This window comes from Erythrolamprus reginae, chromosome 1 (assembly GCF_031021105.1).
Source record: "Erythrolamprus reginae isolate rEryReg1 chromosome 1, rEryReg1.hap1, whole genome shotgun sequence".
In the NCBI taxonomy this organism is placed as follows: Eukaryota; Metazoa; Chordata; class Lepidosauria; order Squamata; family Dipsadidae; genus Erythrolamprus; species Erythrolamprus reginae.
The window spans coordinates 106,384,904-106,405,336 of NC_091950.1; the positions used below are offsets into that span (position 1 = coordinate 106,384,904).

General features: G+C 39.6%; 1 protein-coding gene across 2 annotated transcripts in view; it reads right to left on the minus strand.

Moving 5' to 3' along the window:
• CTTN (cortactin) overlaps positions 1 to 20,433 on the minus strand; it is a 39,925-nt gene continuing 19,492 nt past the window's right edge. Inside the window, exons 8-17 of one of the 2 annotated variants that reach the window (XM_070761479.1) lie at positions 20,179 to 20,289; positions 18,519 to 18,629; positions 16,244 to 16,354; positions 14,921 to 14,976; positions 11,899 to 11,968; positions 10,207 to 10,355; positions 5,503 to 5,592; positions 4,266 to 4,449; positions 2,874 to 2,942; positions 1 to 1,688 (exon numbers count right to left, since the gene is read on the minus strand). In XM_070761479.1, coding sequence (XP_070617580.1) covers positions 1,552 to 1,688; positions 2,874 to 2,942; positions 4,266 to 4,449; positions 5,503 to 5,592; positions 10,207 to 10,355; positions 11,899 to 11,968; positions 14,921 to 14,976; positions 16,244 to 16,354; positions 18,519 to 18,629; positions 20,179 to 20,289 — 1,088 coding nt within the window. In that variant the 3' untranslated portion in view covers positions 1 to 1,551. The remainder of the gene's footprint in view (positions 1,689 to 2,873; positions 2,943 to 4,265; positions 4,450 to 5,502; positions 5,593 to 10,206; positions 10,356 to 11,898; positions 11,969 to 14,920; positions 14,977 to 16,243; positions 16,355 to 18,518; positions 18,630 to 20,178; positions 20,290 to 20,433) is intronic. The other variant, XM_070761488.1, reaches the window with a different exon arrangement.

A 20,433-nucleotide genomic window follows, 5' to 3' on the forward strand; every position in this document is an offset into this window, starting at 1 on the left:
AAGGGTTCCAAAAGTTTATTTGAATATTTAATTTACAAAAGAAAAAGAAAAACAGGAATCATATATCCTAGTTGCTGTCCTATGCAAATTGAATAAGCTAAAACTGCATATAAAATCCATGCCCACTTAACATACTATTATCAATGTAATTATGAGAAAGCAAGGAACCGATGGGAAAACAACAGAAAATAAACATTACATACATTCTTCTTAAGAGATTGTCTAACTAGCCAATCCCATCCAAGATCACTTTTCTCTACATTCCATATTTCCTCAGATACACTGCATGTTACCATTCAATAGAAATATTTTTTAATATTTTATTCAACTTAGTTGCTAATTTTTTTTTTATTCACTTCTTTCTTTGACCGATTTATCCCTGAATAGCTCTTCCCAAATAGAAATGAACAAGAAACACTGAAGACACATGTACTGTATGCTGTCTTTGGTAGGGATGCTTATGTGGTTAAAATCAGTAATTAATTCTCAATTTATTTTACAGAAATTATGGCAATAAATTCAGCATTACATTTGGCAAAAGACAAGACAGAGAGATCTTTACAGTTTGCTTGAGTGTTACTGGCAGTCAGAGCTGAATATGTAAAATGAGTCATCTACATTGTTTAAAAATAGCAATTTCCTCCAAGGTTTTAACGTACTTGTAACAGCAATATTCCTTTAGTGAGATATAGCCAAAAAGAGATTTACTATAGAGGAAGCCATTGCCCTCTTTGCAAATCATACAAACTGGAATTTAGTGCTGTATATCCTGCCTGTTTTATCATCAAGGTGACAGGCTGAGAGAGCTAGATAGGGCATGTAATGGAAACTTCTAAATCTCCAAAACCAAACATTTCACAGTGTTCTAGGTGCATGAGAGAAAGAGCAGCATAAACAAAACTTCCTTATCAGAACTTCTGGAAAAGTTCAACTAAAGTCGCACAACAGAGCTTTTGACTGGACTGTGCACTTCCCAAGAATATGAATGAAAAATAAGCGTAGACTTCTATACTGGGTCCTTTCTGAGATTAACATAGAATAACGTTTCATGAATGTTTGCCACTAGATGCAAGCCAGCTAGCATTAACCATACCTGCCATGTTCCCAGTAAGTGGAAATGTGACCTAGATACGACAGGTGGGAGCTGGAAAATTGACCATGTTCAGTACAAGAACACCTGCATATAATTTGTACAGTACAAATGTAACATGTACTACTGTCAGAGAGAACTAAATAACTCTATAGAGGGGGGGGGGGGGGAATTACCGTCACCAATTTGGCAAAGGAATCAAGAAAACCTCTTTTTCAAAATGCGTTAAAAAGTATGATAACAGGCTGCAGGGCGATATAGAGTCACAATATATTAGCAATTTCTGGACCCATAGACATTTATAAAAGCATCAGCAACATATTTTAAATATAAAAGGAGTATGAATAGAGCCTTTCAATCTCTTCTCCTGCACCAAAAAAAAGAAAGCCCCACATGATTTGTAGTGTAATAAATCAGACGAATGATCATGGTATTAAGGCATAAACGGTAGACATCCGTTTCTATTGTCTGAGCTCCACATAATTAGCTGGGAAAAGCCCATATCTGCCTTTGCAGACTCCCCTCCACCAGCCATCGTCTATCATTTCAATATTGGTAATGATATCATCTGGATCAAAGGAAATCTCATCATCCCCAGCTGTGGGGGGAAAAAAAACAAGTGTTAGAAGTTTTAGCAGAAGGACTTTGAAACTCAAAGTTTAGGGCAGCTGATTTTGTCTTTCTATACCCCTGCCCTACATTTCAACTCCTGTCCCATCCTATAATGTGTTGTGGTTAACTCTGGCCCAGCTCCTGCCCCAAGGACTGTGGATGTGGGAGAGACATCCACATGCTGCAGGCCTGTTTTGCCCCCCCCCCGTGGAATCTGCTGATGAAGGCTCCTCTGACCAAGAAGACATGAGTGACAGGGAGGAGGAGAGTGTGGCAGACAGCTCAGAAGGAGATCAATTATCTAGCTCCTCCTTGGATTCGGAACAAGAGTTAATGATATAGCCAAGCATGCAGAGAGCGATGCATAGGCAACAACAACTGAGAGATTATTATCAAAGAAAATGAGGCCATCTGTGGTTGGGTGAGGCTGTGGTAATTAGTAAGGCTGCTATAAAGAGCAGCCTGTGGGTTTGGCCATTGTGGAGGATTATCTGATCGTTGTGTTTTGTGACTGCTTTACTGACTTTGACTTTTTGTGTGCTGATTTTTCCCCGCTTTGAAACTAAACCAGAGCAAAGTGTGTTTCACTTTGTGAAAGAAGGACTGTGAATTGCCTCACAGCTGCAAGATAAGTATCACAGAACTGATAAGGGACTTGTACAAATTACCAGTTTGGTTGGAGACGAGTGCTCTTTGCTATACCAAAAGAGGGCTTGGTTTAAGTGAATTTTATTATAAAGAACATTGTTTTGAATTTTCAAACGTGTGTGTGTCTGAAATTTGTACCTGTGAATTTTTGGGAGGATTCTACCAGAGTCCGACAGAACAGAATGGTTGCTAAATGAATAGTTGTTAAGTTGAGGGTTACCTACAGCAAAATTCTACAGAAGCAGCTCTTAATGAAAGCTTAATGAATGGACATGAACACAGTAATTAAACAGACCTTGTTTTGGTTCCCATTAACCAGTAGCCCAGGAGGATATAAGTAGCACATCCCAAAGTCAATTGGTACCATTAATAGTGCTATTGCTACCATGATTATTTTTTCCAGAAAATGTTATTTGGAAGAGTGTTCATCTCTAGTTCACTGAACAAATGCAAACAATACTGTAAAAATCTGAGCCCAAGTGTTATGAATTAAAACTATAAAACTATCTATTGTGTTACTTACCAGCCTGATAATCATATAGGGCTATAGCTGTTATTCCAAGGTCATTTTCATATTCATAAGCAGTTTCATCTAAAGAAAAAGATACGTGTCACCAGAGGACTTTCAAATCATCTACTTTGTACACTGTCTGGCATTTATGAAGGTGTCTCCTTATTGGTACCATTAGATTGAATGCTGATAAGTCATCCATATAACATTGGCATTTTTACTGCACCTCTTGAGAACTGCTAGTTAAGCAGCACCCTCACAATTTACTATTTGTTAAGTTCTTTGCTCCTTGAAGAGGCTTTCAAATATTTATTTGCGTTGTTAACTAGCATCAATTCACCTATATTGAACCCTGCAACCAAGTCAAAAAAAAATTACAGTAAATAAGTTCTTTTCCCAATTTATCAATAAAAAAGCCTATTTTGCTTCTTAACATTTCTATCTTGCCTCTAACCTCCAAGCAAGTGTAAGGCAGTATGCTGAGTTTTCTTTATACTTGTCAGTGTGATCATACCCTAGAGCAGTGGTTCTCAATTTTTTTTAATGCTGCAACCCCTTAATACAGTTCCTCATGTTGTGGTGACCCCCAACCATACGTTTTAATGCCAATACTCCCAAAGGAGCAGGAAGGTCAAAGGGACACTCTCACTGTAAATGGCTGATTACAGTGAGAACTACTTATTGCATTCTCCTTATTCAACTGATGCCCTATCACAATAATGATGTTTGGAATATCCATATTAATCACAGCATTATACTCCCTACATATATTTTTATCCACATAGATAGGCACGCTCCTTATTAACTCCAAAAACACACTCATGAGAACACCTTCTCATAACCCTACACACATTACCACTAATACTAATCTCCCTAAAACCAGAACTTATACTTAGGTGTGCGCAATTTAAATATAATGTCATGCTATGACCATGATAATAGGAGCTTTTTCTCGCACACCACGAGGGTGTCATAAGATCTGCTAACTCTTTTACCTGGAACTAAACTCCAGCTCCCTCTACCAAAGGATAGTAGTATTCCACTGGTCTTAGGCACCAAAACTCTTGGTGCAATATGGACATTATTTCTCCAACAATTATACTTACCATCATTCTATCCCTAATTCTACTAATCGCACAATCACCAACAATGCAAGATACCAAAAACAACCTTATAATACTATTTTTTTAAAAAAAATATGTAAAAATATGTTCCAAGCCGCCAGAATAGAAATTTTAGTTCCTAACACCATGGGAAATTTGGCTTTTACCATGGTCTTATGTGACCCCTGTGAAACGGTTGTTCAACCCCCAAAGGAGTACCGACCCCCAGGTTGAGAAGCACTGTCCTAGAGCAACATGGAATTAGCCAAAGTTTCAGAAGTGAAAAGAGAAGCTGTTTAACCTGCTTGATACTGATTTCCTACTGCAGCTTCTTCGTACACGGTCGCCGATTCATAGGCTGGATCTCTCTGACTAACTGCTTCTTGATAGTCAGATTCTTCAGCTTTGCTGTCCTGTTCTGGCTCGTGTACGTTTGGAAGACTTGCATTGGAATTTTTATAACCAGATTCGAAGGAAGCAGCATCCTACACAAATAAAAGCAAGCATTACTCAAGACATCAAGAAGAATTTATCAAGTTCCCTGCTGCTGGTGCTGAAGTGACCATTACATTTCTAGTGATATTTCACCATTCTTGAGAATATTTGATTATTAACACATTCTCCATTGTGATGTATTAAGCAAAAAAAATAAAATAATAAACGCCCCACAATAACAGGGTGCCTTGCATTATTCCCAAAAGTTGTGGGTAGGTTAGGGCAAAAAAACCTACATTAGATTTCATCTGGAATGTAACATTTATTAACATTAGAGTAATTTAACAAAGAGACTGCTTTCCAAAGTTCTTTCCCTTTTGTTACTTTAAAAACTACCGTTTGGCCATCTGGGACACATCTTGGAGGCCCAACCAGAAAACTTTTAGGGACATTTATAAGGTCTCCCAACTGGGTGTAGTAAAATGTGCTGAGAGCCGCTACCCTATGTGCATAAAGTTGGGAGCAACATGACTTCTCTGGGTCTGCCTTCAATCTTTAGGAAGGCATTGAAAACTGAGCTGCAGAGTGCTTGAAAGGAAAAGGTTATTGAGCTGCCTAGTAGATACTTAGTAATTAGACTTCATTATATGGAACATACTTTTTAAGTCCGTAGAAAGGGACAGCCTAAACAAAAGTGTAATGAATGAATTGAGGGAGGGAGGGAGGGAGGGAGGGAGGGAGGGAGGGAGGGAGGGAGGGAGGGAAGGAAGGAAGGAAGGAAGGAAGGAAGGAAGGAAGGAAGGAAGGAAGGAAGGAAGGAAGGAAGACAGGCTTGTGCATTTTGTGCAGGACCACCCAACCCCATTGGCAGCCCATTAGAGGACTCAGGAAAGGTGTGTCCACCCCACATTAACATTATGGGCTTTTCTGCCATATTGTTATGTATAATTAGTCAACCAATTCACAATGACACAGGACAACCTGTTAAAATGGATCCACCTGTTTTGTTTATTATTTTAACGGGAGAAGGGAATGAATGCCATCGACATGCTACACAAAATGCACTGGAAAAAGGACTCCGACATTGAAACAACCAAACCAACCTCGTAGATTACATTTGATGGTACTTTTTCTTCCACTGGTTGTGGAGCTAGAGGTTCAGGAGGATTCTGAGTCTTGGATTTGGCTTTCTCCTTTTAAAAGAAAAAATAAGAAAAAATAAGATACGATTTGCAAAAACGGTTATGTGGTTTAAACATACATCAATATGCACAAAAAGGTATTTTTTAGGTAGATTATGCAAACACTCTGGCTGAAGATGGTCTAATTTAATCAGTTATTTGAGGATAAGTATTCATACTCTAGGAACGAACACTGGCCTAGGGTACCAAGGCAGACCCAGTTCATCCTCCTCAAAATCTGTTACTAAGAGGCGACCTGGTCGTGGACCACTCACAACACTGCAGCAGACTAAAACTGAAGGTAACCAATAATCAAGTAGTACTACTTTAGATTATGATCACTCTGGGCACTGATCCAAGTGATTTTCAGTTCTTCATGACTACAATGATGAGGACAAATAACTGAGGCAGGGATACCACCTTGAGTGCTATAATCATGAAGTTGGGAGTGAGGGGAAGAGGGCAATTGTAATTTATGTTATTTGTGCAATGACATCATCATGGCTTCTTACAGGTGCCTAGGTTGCTCAGGAAATGCTGTCATTGGGTTTTCCATCCCAATTCTGTCACTTGGAATGAGATGGCTCATGCATTTCTTCCTCCATCACAGCCTTTCTCTGAGGACTCCATAACATGTAATTGCATCGGGAGTACTTCCTTCTCCTTTTATCAGGATGTTGTCTTGCTTTGTTGGGATCCAAAAGTCAAACTTTAAACTCATACAAGTCCTCGACTTACAAGACCCACTCCTTAAATCAGTGGTTCTCAACCTTTCTAATGCCGCGACCCCTTAATACAGTTCCTCATTTTGTGATGACCACCAACCATAAGTCTAGCACCAATTCTCCCAACAGAGCTTAAATCTGATTGGTAGGAAGGTCAGAGGGATACTGTAAATGCCTGACTGGCCGGATTGCAAAAATATGTTCCAAGGCACCAGAATAGAAGCTTTAGTTCCTAACACAATGGGAAATTTGTCTTTCCCTATGGTCTTAGGCGACCCCTGTGAAATGGTCGTTCGACCCCCAAAGGGGTCCCAACACCCAGGCTGAGAACCACCAGGGTAATAGAAGATGTAGTTAGGGAAAGAGGGATCATTTCACTAAAACTGGTGAAGTGGTTGCCTCAAACACAGCATTCTGGTCAATTCAAGGAATTCTCACGCAGAACAACCAGGAACAGCTATAGTCTTGTGAACCAGCTGCGCCATTGTTTTATAGCTTTTGCTCACATTAAATTAATCAGACGCTGATCATGTTGATAGGCATCATGTTGATAGTTTTGCAGCAGCATAAATAAAAGTGATACCGTATTTTTATGAGTATAAGACGCACCTTTTTCCTCCCTAACAGAGGATGACAATTCAGGTGTGTCTTATACTCTGAATACAGCTTTTTTCAAAGCTTTTTTCCCCAGCCCTAAATAGGTGCTAACAATCAACTATTCAGAAGCTATGATTCAATGTTAGGATGGCCTCGAAGTTACAACCACTGCAACATCCACGGGGCTGCAATTCAGATGCTTGGCAACTGGCTTGTGTTTACGAGAGCTGTGCTTCTTGTGCTGTGATTGCAATTGGCCACTTTCCCAGCTGGCTTCTAACACGTAAAGCCAATTGGGGAAGCTGGTTTTGCTTAATTGCCATGTTATTCATTTAATGAACACGTCAGTTACTTAACAGCAGTGATTCACTTAATGGATGTAGTAAAAATTGTAGTAAAACCAAGTCTGGTCACTTGACAAATCACCATATTGTTTAACAACTGAAACTCCAGTACCGTTACGGTCATAAATTAAGAACTACCTGTATTTTAGCACATGTTCATGGAACTCCACATATTTAAGTACTGATAAACTGCCCACGGACACAACCTCTTGGATGGGAAGGCAGACTATAAACACGACATATAAATTCATGTAAACGTTTTATGAATCAAGTCTTCCTCCTGCCTTGTTGATCTCAGAGTTGAGGTCTATTATTTTCCATTGTTACCAGGGATTGTTTGAGGTAAATTAAGCCATCAGAGTACTTATGCATTGTATTACAGACTGCATGTATCATAAAGCAGACAGGCAATTTCTTTCCGCATTAATATCTCAAGGAGACACTGTAGGTGGCGTAAGACAGCCTATGGCTGCGTGGGGATTCCCTAGGGTTATCTTTAAGATGCCTTTCATGTCTTAAATGCATTCTAAAAAGGTAGCAATTGAGGAGCAATAATTTAAAATATTTCTTAATTAAACCCATACAAGGAACTATCAAGTGGATTTTCGATTTCTTTGATTGAAATGACTTTTTCCCCCTGCAGCTCAGCACATAAAGTTCCAGTTTTTATACAATAAAAACATATTTTATACAATAAGCTCTCTTATTTTTCAAGAACCAAAATTACTATAGAGAAGAAAGCATTCATCTCCTTTCAATAAATGTAGTACATCTTATCCAGCAGACTCTGCATATTTTATGGCAAATCTGCCTCAGAATGTTACCAGGAATTCATATTCTGGTAACTATATTTTACCATAACGCAGCTAGTACTTCTCCTACCTTTCACTTTAAATTTACCGGTAAATGTAGTCTTGTGACACTTGATGAGGTCAACAGTTTAACAGAATTCAACAGGAGTACAATAATATAAAAGTCCTAGCTAAAGATCCTATATATAATATTATAATACCCTGTTTTCCCCAAAGTAAAACATCCCCTCATAATAAACCCAACCAGGCTTTGGCAATAAGGCAAGCACTTAAATCAGAATTCAAAAAAATATAAGACAGGGTCTTATTTTCGAGGAAACATGGTAGTATATCTCTTAATGAGAATAATATAACAAATGTAATTTTAATATAATAGCCAGTTTGGTCTAGTGGTTAAGGTACCAGGCTAGAAACCAGAGACTGTGAGTCAGCTAGGGGACTTTGGGCCAGGCAGTCTTTCTCACCCAGTCTATCTCTAGATTTGTTACATTGTATACTGTTGTTGTTACTGCTGTGAGCCGCCCCGAGTCTGCAGAGAGGGGCGGCATACAAATCTAATAAAAAATAATAATAAAATAATAATAATCTCACATGGTTGTGAGGAAAATAGGGGGGGAAGGTGTGCTGGATACATTTGCCTTGCCAGGTTATTTGTGAAAATAACAAAGGCAGGATTCAAATAAATAATCACCACATAAAATAAATACTTGCAGTGGACCTCAACCTTTTGTGTACCAGGGACCAGTTCCGTGGGAGAGAGGTTTTTCCAGACTGAAGGGGGACGTTGGTTTTGCATGCAGCCTGCATCCCACAGATGGAGCTTCACTTTTTGTGCATGGCCCAGTTTCTGGCATGTCACAGCCCAGTGCTGGTCCATCTTTGGAGTTGGGGACCCCTCTACTAGAGCTACAGTGTTAGGGATATGTCTTTCCCGCAGGCTATAGATCTGCCTCCAAGACAGACCATGCTATCCACATAGGCAGCACGATTGCCTTTGTTCATAATAGGAAGGCCAACGTTAAAGGCAGACATTGATTGAAAGGGAACAGATCTATTGCTTACACCACAAAAGCTCCCCTCTCTTCAAGATATTAAGTAAAATTATCCTCCATATAAAAGTGGAATTTAACAAAGGGCTATTGTAGCATTTACACAAGACTCAAACAAAAGCAAGTGTTAATATATCTAACATGAAACAGCATTATTGAATTAACCCTGAATATCATATTTGGAAAGCTGGCCATTGGTCTGCGGTAACAGTTGTGGCTCTCCACATACCGCTGGTCTTTTGTTTATCCTGCGTTTGCATAGAGCAGGGCTGTCAAACTCAAGGCCCATGGGCTGGACTGGGCCTACAAGGTGCTTACATCTGGCCCGCAGGGCTGACCTAGAAATAGTAAATGATTGCCCTATGGTGCCTCTGGCAAGCAAAACAGGATACACGCCCCCCCTCCCCCAACCGCTGGCCCATAGAGGAAAACTACAATGTTGATCTGACGCTCGAAGAAATCCAGTTTGATACCCCTGGCATAGAGTGACAATTTCTTATATTTTATATGATTTATACTGCAGCAGGTGTCAAGTTGCTCCTTAGAAAACAACCACAGGCAATCCTTGACTTACCACCACAATTAAGCCCATTTTTGTTGCTAAGCAAGTTAAATGAGATTTGCCCCATTTTACAACTTTTTTTTACAACCGCTGTTTAGTGAATTACTACAGTTAAGTGAATCAGGTGGTTATTAAGCGAATCTGATTTCCCCCATTGACTTTGCTTATTGGAAGCCAATGGTGATCACATGACCTCAAGGCACTGCAACGGTCATAAGTACACGCTAGTTGCCGAGCAACTGAATTTGCTCCTGTGACTATGGGGATGCTGCAAGGATTGTAGGTGTTCCACTGTAATTTCAAATGGTCACTAAATGAATGATTGTAATTCAAGGACTACCTGTATTTGTCTTAGTCTTTTACAACCCATAATTTAAGAATATTTATTACTTAGTTACATAAGGGAGCTTTGAAAGAAAGCTGACACAAAGAAAGCTGGAGTTGGGACTTGATTTTACTCTCATTCAGAATCTACACTTGCAATAGTGTGACCAAATTCAGGGGAGATAGAAAGACAAAAGTATGAATTTCACCAACTTCAAGTATCCTCCTAGCCTCTTCTTGTTCCTCCTTGTCCTTGGCCATCCTTTGAGCTCTTTCAATTTCCGCCTTTCTTCTGTCTTCTTGTTCTTTATCCTTAGCTAGATTTTCAAAGTTGGCTCTGATGTTGCTTGTTTTGGCATTTGCTGTAATGGTTCATAATATGAAAATGATTATCCAATAAATCTTCAGAAACAATTCCCAATCATTTCTTCTCAAAATCCAGAGCAATTATTTAGTGAATTGGTCAGACTACAAATTATTTGTGTTATAAACCAGGGGTAGGCAAAGTTGTCTCTTCTATTACATGTGGACTTCAACTCCCAGAATTCCTGAGCTAGCATGATCACAAGGTGTTATAAAAGACCACAGGGTGTTACGGAGGGTAACTCATTCAACTTCCTGATAGCAACATCTGCCACAAAACATGCACTGGCTGAAAGCTTAAACTGAATCCATCTACATGCTATTAAAGTGTTTGTGTCTGTTTGATATTTTGCAACTTTCAATTGGGTGAAACTTTGTCAACAAAGACTCCTGGGAGCCATTATTCTCAAATTTGGAGAAATTGTGGTTGTTTCAGAGCTGCTGTCCAGGGTGCTGCTGCTTCAGTGCCGCCACTACACTTTTGCATTCATGTGATCAGGGATGGTTTTTGCTTACCTTCCCTACCAGTTTGCAAATGTGTGCACATACAGCCCTTCTGTGCATGCGCCCGGCCTCAAAAACATGCACAAGTAGGATAGCACAAAGCCACGGCAGGCGGGTGAGGCCTCCAGTGATTTCCACTACCGGTTCCAGAGAACCAGACAGAACTGGCTGAATACCACCTCTACGTGTGATCTTCATTTGCAATGACAATATCCTGGCCACTTGTCCAACCTCTCACTTCCCTCCTCTCTCCTGCCTTCTGGGAAGAGGAGGGGAGGGAAGGGAGATTTCTGATGCTCATTGCCTCACAAGGAACTTCAATGGGGAACCCAAACAGGAAGTCAAAGTCACTCCCAGCCCATTAATTTTTTTGCCCATGGTCATTTTGTTTTCTTTGTTTAGGTAAGGAAGTATCTCTGAAATGATGACTCAAAAGAGTCACAGCTTGTCTAGTTACTGATTTAAATTAGGAAATGAAAGATGGCTCCAAATATATGACTAATGATAGGTTGACACGTTCAGTTTAAACAATAGCCTTGCTCTATAGGGGATGTAGGCAGAAAACAAGAACCGTGGTGGTGCAGTGGTTAGAGTGCAGTACTGCAGGTTCCTTCTGCTGACTGCCAGCTGAGTGCAATTTGGCAGTTCAAATCTCACCAGGCTGAAGGCTGACTCCACCTTCCATCCTTCTGAAGTGATTAAAATGAGGACTCAGATTGCATGGGGCAATATGTTGACTGTAAACAGCTTAGGGAGGGCTGTAAAAGCACTGTGAAGTGTTATGTAAGTCTGAATGCTATTGCTATATTAGATGGCTCTCCCAAAGGTAACCAGGCTTACTATTTTTTTTCTTTGAAGATGTTTCGCTTCTCATCCAAGAAGCTTCTTCAGCTCTTGGATGGCTACTTGACTTCTGTTTTTTTCACCCAAACTTTAAAAGCTAGGCATTTCAAGACTTGTTAGCAGCTCTTTGCTGATATAATGAGATTAAAGGAAACTCAATTATATAATTAAAAAGTACAAAAGGGGGGATCTTACCAGCTTCTACTGGTTTGGTCTTCTGATATGTTGAAGACAATTTCTCAATATCTTCAAAAGATGATGCATTCTATCAATACAAGAAAATGGAACTCAGTACATATAAAGCAGCGTTCCTCAACACTGGCAACTTTAAGATGTATGGATCTCCAACTTACTGTGTTTCCCTGAAAATAAGAGTCTCTTATATTTTTTTGAATCCTGAAATAAGCGCTTGGCCTTATTGCCATGCATTCAAAAGCCTGATTGGGCTTATCAGAGGATGTCTTTTTGGGGGAGAAACAGGGTACTTGCTGGTTGGAGTTTTAGAATTTGAAATTCACACATCTTAAAATTACGAAGGGTGAGAAGCACTGACAAAAAAGAACAAAAATAAATTCCTTAGACAAACCACAGCATTTACTACTACATCATAGGGTAAGTTATATACATAAGTTCTTCCCAGATGTTTTGAAATGAATTTATACGAGAGAAAGAGGTGCAGTAAAACTGTAATATGAACATACTGTACACACATATACACACACCAGACTAACAGAATTGGAAGTGACCTAGGAGTTTTCTAGTCCAACATCCTGCTCCAGGAGAAGACCCTATACCCCCTGGTTCCTAACATGGAGCCCACGCCCCACAGGGGGGCAATTTCATTTTTAATTGGAACCTTGTTTAAACCTAGTTAATGGCCTTTTAGGCTTCCTCCAGGTGAGTTCACCTTTTGAATAATAAGAATTATATATCATTGGGGGGGGGGGCTCAGAATTTTAGAGATGCTTAGGTAGGGCAGGGCCAAATAAAGGTTGGAAACTACTGCCCAAACCATTCCAGAAAAGTAGCTGTCTAGTCCAGAGGTCCCCAACCTTTTTTGCACCAGGGACCGGCTTTCAGCTAGACCAGTTTTCCATGGCCCGGTGGGGGGGGGGGGGAGCTAGCTGTCAGCGGCGCCGTAAAAGGGGCGATCAAGAGAGGAATGGGTGAATGAATGGACGGAGGGTGGGAAGGAAGGAAGGAAAGAGGGAAGGTACAGGAACAGAAGAAGGGTGCAAAGAAGCAAAGAAAGGTGTGAAAGGGGAGAGTAAGAGAGGAAGGAGTGAAAGAAGGGAATGAGGGAGGAAAGAAGGGAGGAAGGAAAAGGAAAGCAAGAAATGGAGGGAGGAAAGGAAGGGAGGAAAGGAAGGAAGGAAGGAAGAAAGAAGGAAAGAGGGAAGGGACAGGAACAGAGGAAGGAAGCAAGGAAACTTATGAAAGGGGAGAGTAAGAGAGGAAGGACTGGAGGGAGGGAGGGAAGAAGGTAGGAAGGAGAAAGAAAAGAAATAGAGGAAGGAAAGGTAAAAGAGAGAAAGAAAAAGAGCAAGAAAGAAAGAAAGAGAAAGAAAGAAAGAAAGAAAGGCAACTTCAAAGAAAGGCTCACTGAGCATCTCTCACTCTCTCTCTCTTTCTATCCCTTTCTTTCTTTCTCTTCCTTTCTCTCTCTCCTCTTCCTTTATCTCCTCTTTCTCTCCCCTCTCTCCCCCTTTCCCTCTCTCTTTCTCTCTCCCTCTCTTGCTATCTCTCCCCCCTTTCCCTCTCTTTCTCCCTCTCTTTCTCTCTCTCCCCCCTCTCTCTTTCTCTCTCTCCCCCTCTTTCTCTCTCTTCTTCTCACTTTCTCTCTCTTGTTTTCTTTCTGTCTCTTTTGCTTTCTCTCTCTCTCTCTTTCTCTCTTGTTTTGTTTCTCACGCTCTTTCTCTCTCTTGTTCTCTCTCTCTTGCTATCTCTTTCTCTCTCCCCCTTTCTCTCACTCTCTCTTTCTCACTTTCTTTCTATCTTGCTGTCTGTTGCTTTCACTCACTCTCGTTCTCTCTCCGTTCTTCTCCGGCGAAGGCTTTTCTTATTTTGAATACAGTATTCCGAGTGGGCTAGCAGGGAGATAGGGAGCGCGCGCAAAACCGCCCGTGCGCCCCCGACATTGAATATCACCTTCCGCCGGCCCCGCCTCTCATGCAGCCCCCTTGCTGAGAGCCCGGGGCGAAAGTCCTCTCGGCAAATGTGAGGCGGGCAAGGCGTGCGTTCCGGGTGCGGGAGGAGCTGCGGTGAAAGGCAGGAGGTGGCAGAGGAGCAGAGGGGGCAAATCGGGCGGGCGGTGGGCAGCGCGGAAAGGCCGAGGGGGCCCTGGCGCCGCGGACCGGCTGAAAACCCCCAACGGCCCGGGCCCGGTCCGCGGACCGGCGGTTGGAGATCCCTGGTCTAGTCTCTTATTAAAAGCCTCCAGTAATGGAGCAACCACAACTTTTGAAGGCAAGCCATCCCACTGGTTAATTGCTCTCATCATTAGGGAAGTTATGCTTAGTTCTAGGTTGCTTCTCTTCTTCATTACTTTTCATCCATATATTCTCTTGCCGTACACATATATACCTATACACATATAACCATACCTACATACCACATGCCATTGGAAATGTTTTAACTGCATTTGTCCTTTGAACAGGAGTAGGACTCCATGAGGAATTCCAATTATGTTATTCTATGATTCCTGCTAGCCAATTGTTCCTTTTCTTTTCATATTTGCACTAAAGTGTCCAGATTTCTACTGTAAAGCAAAAATCTTAATAATCTGTAAAAAGGGGCTGTACAGGCTTCAAAAAGGACGTGCAAGGATTCAGAATTCATGCAAACCAAAGCGGCTTCCTGCTAGTCATTATTCATCTGTTTTTGTTCTTGCACATGTACCTAAAAGGTTTGCTGCTTTGTGGTCTGCATCAAATATAGGCTGCTATAATGATTGGATTCATTAACACATCCATGGCTTTTTCTCCCAGCTTGGAACACAGGAACTTAAAAAAAAAACCTACCTGCGCGATTTATCAAACAGTAGTGAGGAGCTGGCTCTATGTGAGATCTGAAGCACTTCTTTGCAATCTTTTCTGTAGACTGCACAGTCCTTCTTAACAAGACAAGAATGTCTTCAGAGAAAGTAGTCCTTATGATAGTGGAATGGTTTTTAATATTAGTGGAGAATGCTAACCCCATAACTCATTTAATTCAATACCTTGTCCATCCGATCTTTCTGGACACCATACTTTCCACCAAATCCTTTAGAATAATCTAAAAACAGAACAAAAACAATTTATTGTAAATGCTTTTCTCTCCTTTTAGCTACCCAAAGGATGTTCATGCACAAAGTATCCAATGGTTGCAGCCATGCCAAAATAACCAAAATAACTAGATGCAAAAGGAAAAGTATATATTCTGACAGCCCCAAAGCATCGGCAGGTATGCAAGTGATAACAGGCTAAAGCATGCTTCCACATCCATTGGCTGAAATGAAATCAGTTCCGAGCAAAGGAAGAGCTGCCCTCCCTCAAGACACCTGTCTTAGGCCATATCCCCAGTGCAGCCTTGATCAATTGTCACATTGTCAGAGAAGAGACTGAAGCCTGACATTCTGCCTCTTCGTGAAGGCCACTATTTCAAGGCATTCCATTCTGTTTACTTAAAAAGAACAAGTATTGTGAAGTCTTAAGGATTTAAAAACAATGGCCATGTGATGTTTGTAAAGGTTGCCAACAAGAAGACATTTAAATGCTGCACAAACATGTTTGTGCTGGACATACAGTAACAAAAATCACAAGGATGAATCAAGTATTAAAGGATTTTTTAAAATCTCCTGCTTACTTTGACTTATTTTACAAACAGACGCAATGCACATTTATATTACATAGATACACATTTTTGTGAGGGAAACATGAAAAACTGGAATTAAGAATATTTACCTAAAATATTAATGATATAATAATTCCAGATGCGCTCATGTTAATGAATACACTGCATGAAGCAAGTCATTACTCAAATAGAAAGTTCTTATCTAGTTGCCTGCTCAGGTATATTTCTAATGGAAAAAAGTTAAAATCATTCTATGGTCATTATCATATAATATATAGCTATATCATCAACTTCAGTACTAACTTTGGCAAAGTGATTTTGTATTTTCATTTTGAAACCATTTTTATAATAAGTTTCTGCAATTAGTAAAGAAATCTGGATTTCTGTACTAAACATATAGGAGCCAAAGGATTTACTGGCCAGATTATGGAAAGCAAGGCTGGGATTAAAAATATATACATTGTTGGTTGAGCACCCCCAAAGTTTGCTGGAATGTACACCAAGCAGCACAATTAGATGGGATGATGCACTGTCATTCAGAGAAATACAGGATTATTAAAGTCACTGAAGGTCACTTAATTATTTCCCTGATGTACATGGAAAGGAAGAAATTAAAGTTGCCATGCATTAAATACGGCTTTACAATGAGCAGCTTAGGTCTGGGTTAGAAATGATGGCACTGTGTAAGAGTTAGAAGTGAAAACTCTGCCTTGTTGGGACTCGTGCTTCGCTAGTTTCTCCTTGTAGTCAAAGCCCACAGCTGATGGGTCCTGCCTTTCAGTTTGAACACCAAATTTCCCTCCGAAACCACTCTTATAATCTGAGAAATTCAGTATATAAGGGTAAGTGGGGGGGGAAAAACCAAGGGAAGGAAGGGGATGGGGAAAAGAGGAACATGTTTAGACACAACATACATGATGAACTAAAAAGCTTGTTAAAAACAAGGGAAGGTTTTGTCTAAAAAGAGGTTATTTACCTGTAGATGTTAAATTTTAAGAAATGCTTTTAGACTGTAAAATTTCATGCTGGAGGATACAGCAATTTCCAAATTGAAGTGTTTCTTGCTATTGAGTATACATATAACACTCACACATCCAACATAGCAGGAGATGGGTTTTTTTTAACTTTCTCTCATATGCTCATTTTCCAGAGGCACATTTTGAGAGAGGAAAGTATCAGACACGCAAATTCTCTCCACTCCACTTTACCATCATCTGAAGTTCAACATCCCTTCAAAATGTTAAGAAGCATGCAGTCTGATACAAAAAAGGTTATCCTCTCACACAATATTCAGTACTTACGAACCTGAATGTAAATTTTGCATTTATATTCAGGTGGAATGTAGCACACGGACATAAACATAGAAACATAGAAGATTGACGACAGAAAAAGACCTCATGGTCCATCTAGTCTGCCTTTATACTATTTCCTGTATTTTATCTTAGGATGGATATATGTTTATCCCAGGCATGTTTAAATTCAGTTACTGTGGATTTACCAACCACGACTGCTGGAAGTTTGTCCCAAGCATCTACTACTCTTTCAGTAAAATAATATTTTCTCATGTTGCTTCTGTTCTTTCCCCCAACTAACCTCAGATTGTGCCCCTTGTTCTTGTGTTCAGTTTCCTATTAAAAACAATTCCCTCCTGAACCTTATTTAACCCTTTAACATATTTAAATGTTTTGATCATGTCCCCCCTTTTCCTTCTGTCCTCCAGACTATACAGATTGAATTCATTAAGTCTTTCCTGATAAGTTTTATGCTTAAGACCTTCCACCATTTTTGTAGCCCGTCTTTGGACCCGTTCAATTTTATCAATATCTTTTTGTAGGTGAGGTCTCCAGAACTGAACACAGTATTCCAAATGTGGTATCACCATAAACACGCATGTAACCAACGCAATATGCCAGATACACTAAACAAATTACAGTTTCTAATTTCAGCCTACTCACTTTTAATCATGTTTCAGTGCTAGTTTAAAATACACACATTCTCAGGGAGATTAAATTGTTTGCACTATCTAGGTCTGTGATGGCGAACCTATGGCAGCTGTGCCAGCTGTTCGTTTGCTTTTCGGCACAAGCATGTGCATGCACATTCCAGCCAGCTACTCTTAGGGTTGCCAATGCTCCAGCACATGCAAAGACTAGCTGGCCAGCACGCATCCGCATTCTGGAAACCAGAAGACCAGGTGATCTTTCAGTTTCCAGGGCTGTGGTGCATGTTCCAGTTTTAGCACTCGGTGCCGAAAAGGTTCGGCATCACCGGTATAGGTACTTAAAAACATAATTGGTACTGGAAATTATGTTGCTAAGTGGGGCAGTCATTGAGTTGCACCTTTTTGTTGTGGTTGTAAAGTGAATCCCTATGGTCATTAAGTGAATATAACTTTCCCCATTGGTTTCGCTTGTCAGAAATCAGTTAGGAAGGCTGCAAGTGGCGATCACATGACCTCTGGATGTAAATGCATATTGGTTGCCAAACACCTGGATTTGGATCAGGTGACCACGGGATACTGTGGATGTAGGTGCAAGGATCAATCATTAAATCACTTTTTTTCAGGACTGTAATAACTTTCAACAGTTATTAAATGAATAATCATAAATTGAAGATTAGCTGTAAACAGCTGATCATGAACAAGCTGCATTTTGTGCAAAATAGACTTACTCAGTTCCTACGGCTTTATCCTTTTTTAGATACTACTGAATTGCCAAATGAGTAGGGAAGCCCTATTTTAACATCTTTAAATAAAGGCTGGGGGAGATAATTTAACAACAATTGAATAGCTCTCCTCTCCTGTTTTAACAAATTAAGATTAAATTTCCCCTTTCTGATTACAATCCATTTCCCCCACCCTCTAGAAACACTGCACAAAAGCAATTGAATGAAGTAGCAGTTAGCCATATTTATTTACCTATTTCTATTTTCAACTATCTAATGTTATGCCCAACAGTGCATGCAAAGCTTATCCGTAAATGTACCTTTTTGAGATTCGTGCAACTGTACTTTTTCCTGGTGATCCCAGCCAAGTGCACATTTATCCTGTCTGTCAGTCTGTACGCCAAACTTTCCACCGAAACCTTTCGTATAGTCTGTGTTAAGGAAACATTACAAGAAGTTATTTGTATCTGATCGTTGTCGAAGAAGTCATTTTAAGTTGGGGGGGGGGGGTTTAACCCAAAGGAAAATAGCAAGAAATCCAAAACCTTTGGACCAAAGGAATATTATATATGTTTATCACCTTTAGTAAAGTAATAAAGATGGGACAAAACTCAAATAAATAAATAAAAAGATATATCTAGGAACAAGAGAGAAACAAAGAAACTACTAAAAAAAAACCTAATATGCCAAGGTTATAATCCTAAGCATTCACTAGATTCAGACTTAATTATTGAATGTGCATGCCTAGCAATTTTCCAATTTTAGTCAACAATTATGCCTTTGAAAAGCTTATAAGTAATTAGATCATATAATCAACACTCTTTTGTTTTCCAACCAAATAATGATGGACAGTGTTATTAATATATGTAAAATAACAAAAGCCCACACATTCAAAAAGTTTAATTAAAGCATATGTACAAATTAATTGTTTGGTTTACATATAAAGCTAACCCATATGTACAGTAGCATGGCATGAATAGAATGAGAGAATGTAATCAATGAATAAACCATTGGTTGTTTTAGGAAAAAAAAAACCTATGACCTGAAAATACGGTCCATTAATAGCCTAATAACCTGAATCAAAATTGAACATAACATGCAAGCACAAGCACTTGGTTTGCTTGTGATTTCCTGGCTCAGCTGGCTTTTTGTGTCCTATTCAAGTCTATTACAGACATTCAAGAGAGATACAGGGGAAAAGGGAGAGAGACCAAAAAAGAAAAAAAAATCCCAATCTAAACAAACAGTGGTGACTTTGCAAGACTGACTCTCGCTTATTTTAACAAACTGTGTCCTCGTATGATGTCTAAATGCAGTTAATGTTTTAACTTAAATCAGTAATTCATAAAAGTATATTCTTGCAAATCAAAGCAACCAAACTTGTTAGTGGCTGCTGCTTATGCTGTATGTCAAAGACCAGCAGGCATTTGTTATATCAAATTATGAAATATATAATCTAACTTTTTCCTCTAGATAGTAAAATATCAGTCTGAACTATGCATAAAAAATGAAGGCTCAGATCCAGAGGTGGGTTCCTTCTGGTTCGGACTGGTTTGCCCGAATTGGTAGCGACCCACTGGTAATGTCATGGATCTGATTTGGTAGGTGCCAGTCCGTGGGCACCACTATCCTTTAAAAAAAAATTTAAAATATTATTTTTTCTTCTGAGCATGCGCAGAAGCCAAGTTTCCGGCACTGAGCATGCGTCTGTTTTAGTCTTATTTTTATTATCCTACAAGCCCTATTGAAGAAAATGAGTAGATTTTATTGTTCCAACTCATTTTGGAGACTTTTTTTTTAAATGGAGGGTCAGATTATAGTAACCAACAATCTCTTAAATACATTTTAATGACAGCAAAAGGGATGGAAACGATTTTCATAAAACAGTTTGTAGATTTAAGACTTGAAAGCCTTGGTTCATGCAGATATATTAAAGAAGATCGAGTCCAACAATTTCATGGAATAAAATAAAGTAAAAACCTTTCTGTGATTCATGTTTTTCAGTTTTGCCCTGGTATTCAAAGCCAACAGCACTTTTATCCACTTTTTCTTTGTCCACACCATATTTACCACCAAAACCTTTAGAATAATCTGGAGATGGGAGTAAAAAAAATACAGTCATTCATAATAGTACAAACTAAAGACATTGGACTTTTAATAATTTATAGCTACTTGATTCAGATTACTGACTCTTGGCATGGATTTAAAAATTCCATAAAAACCTATAATCATTTA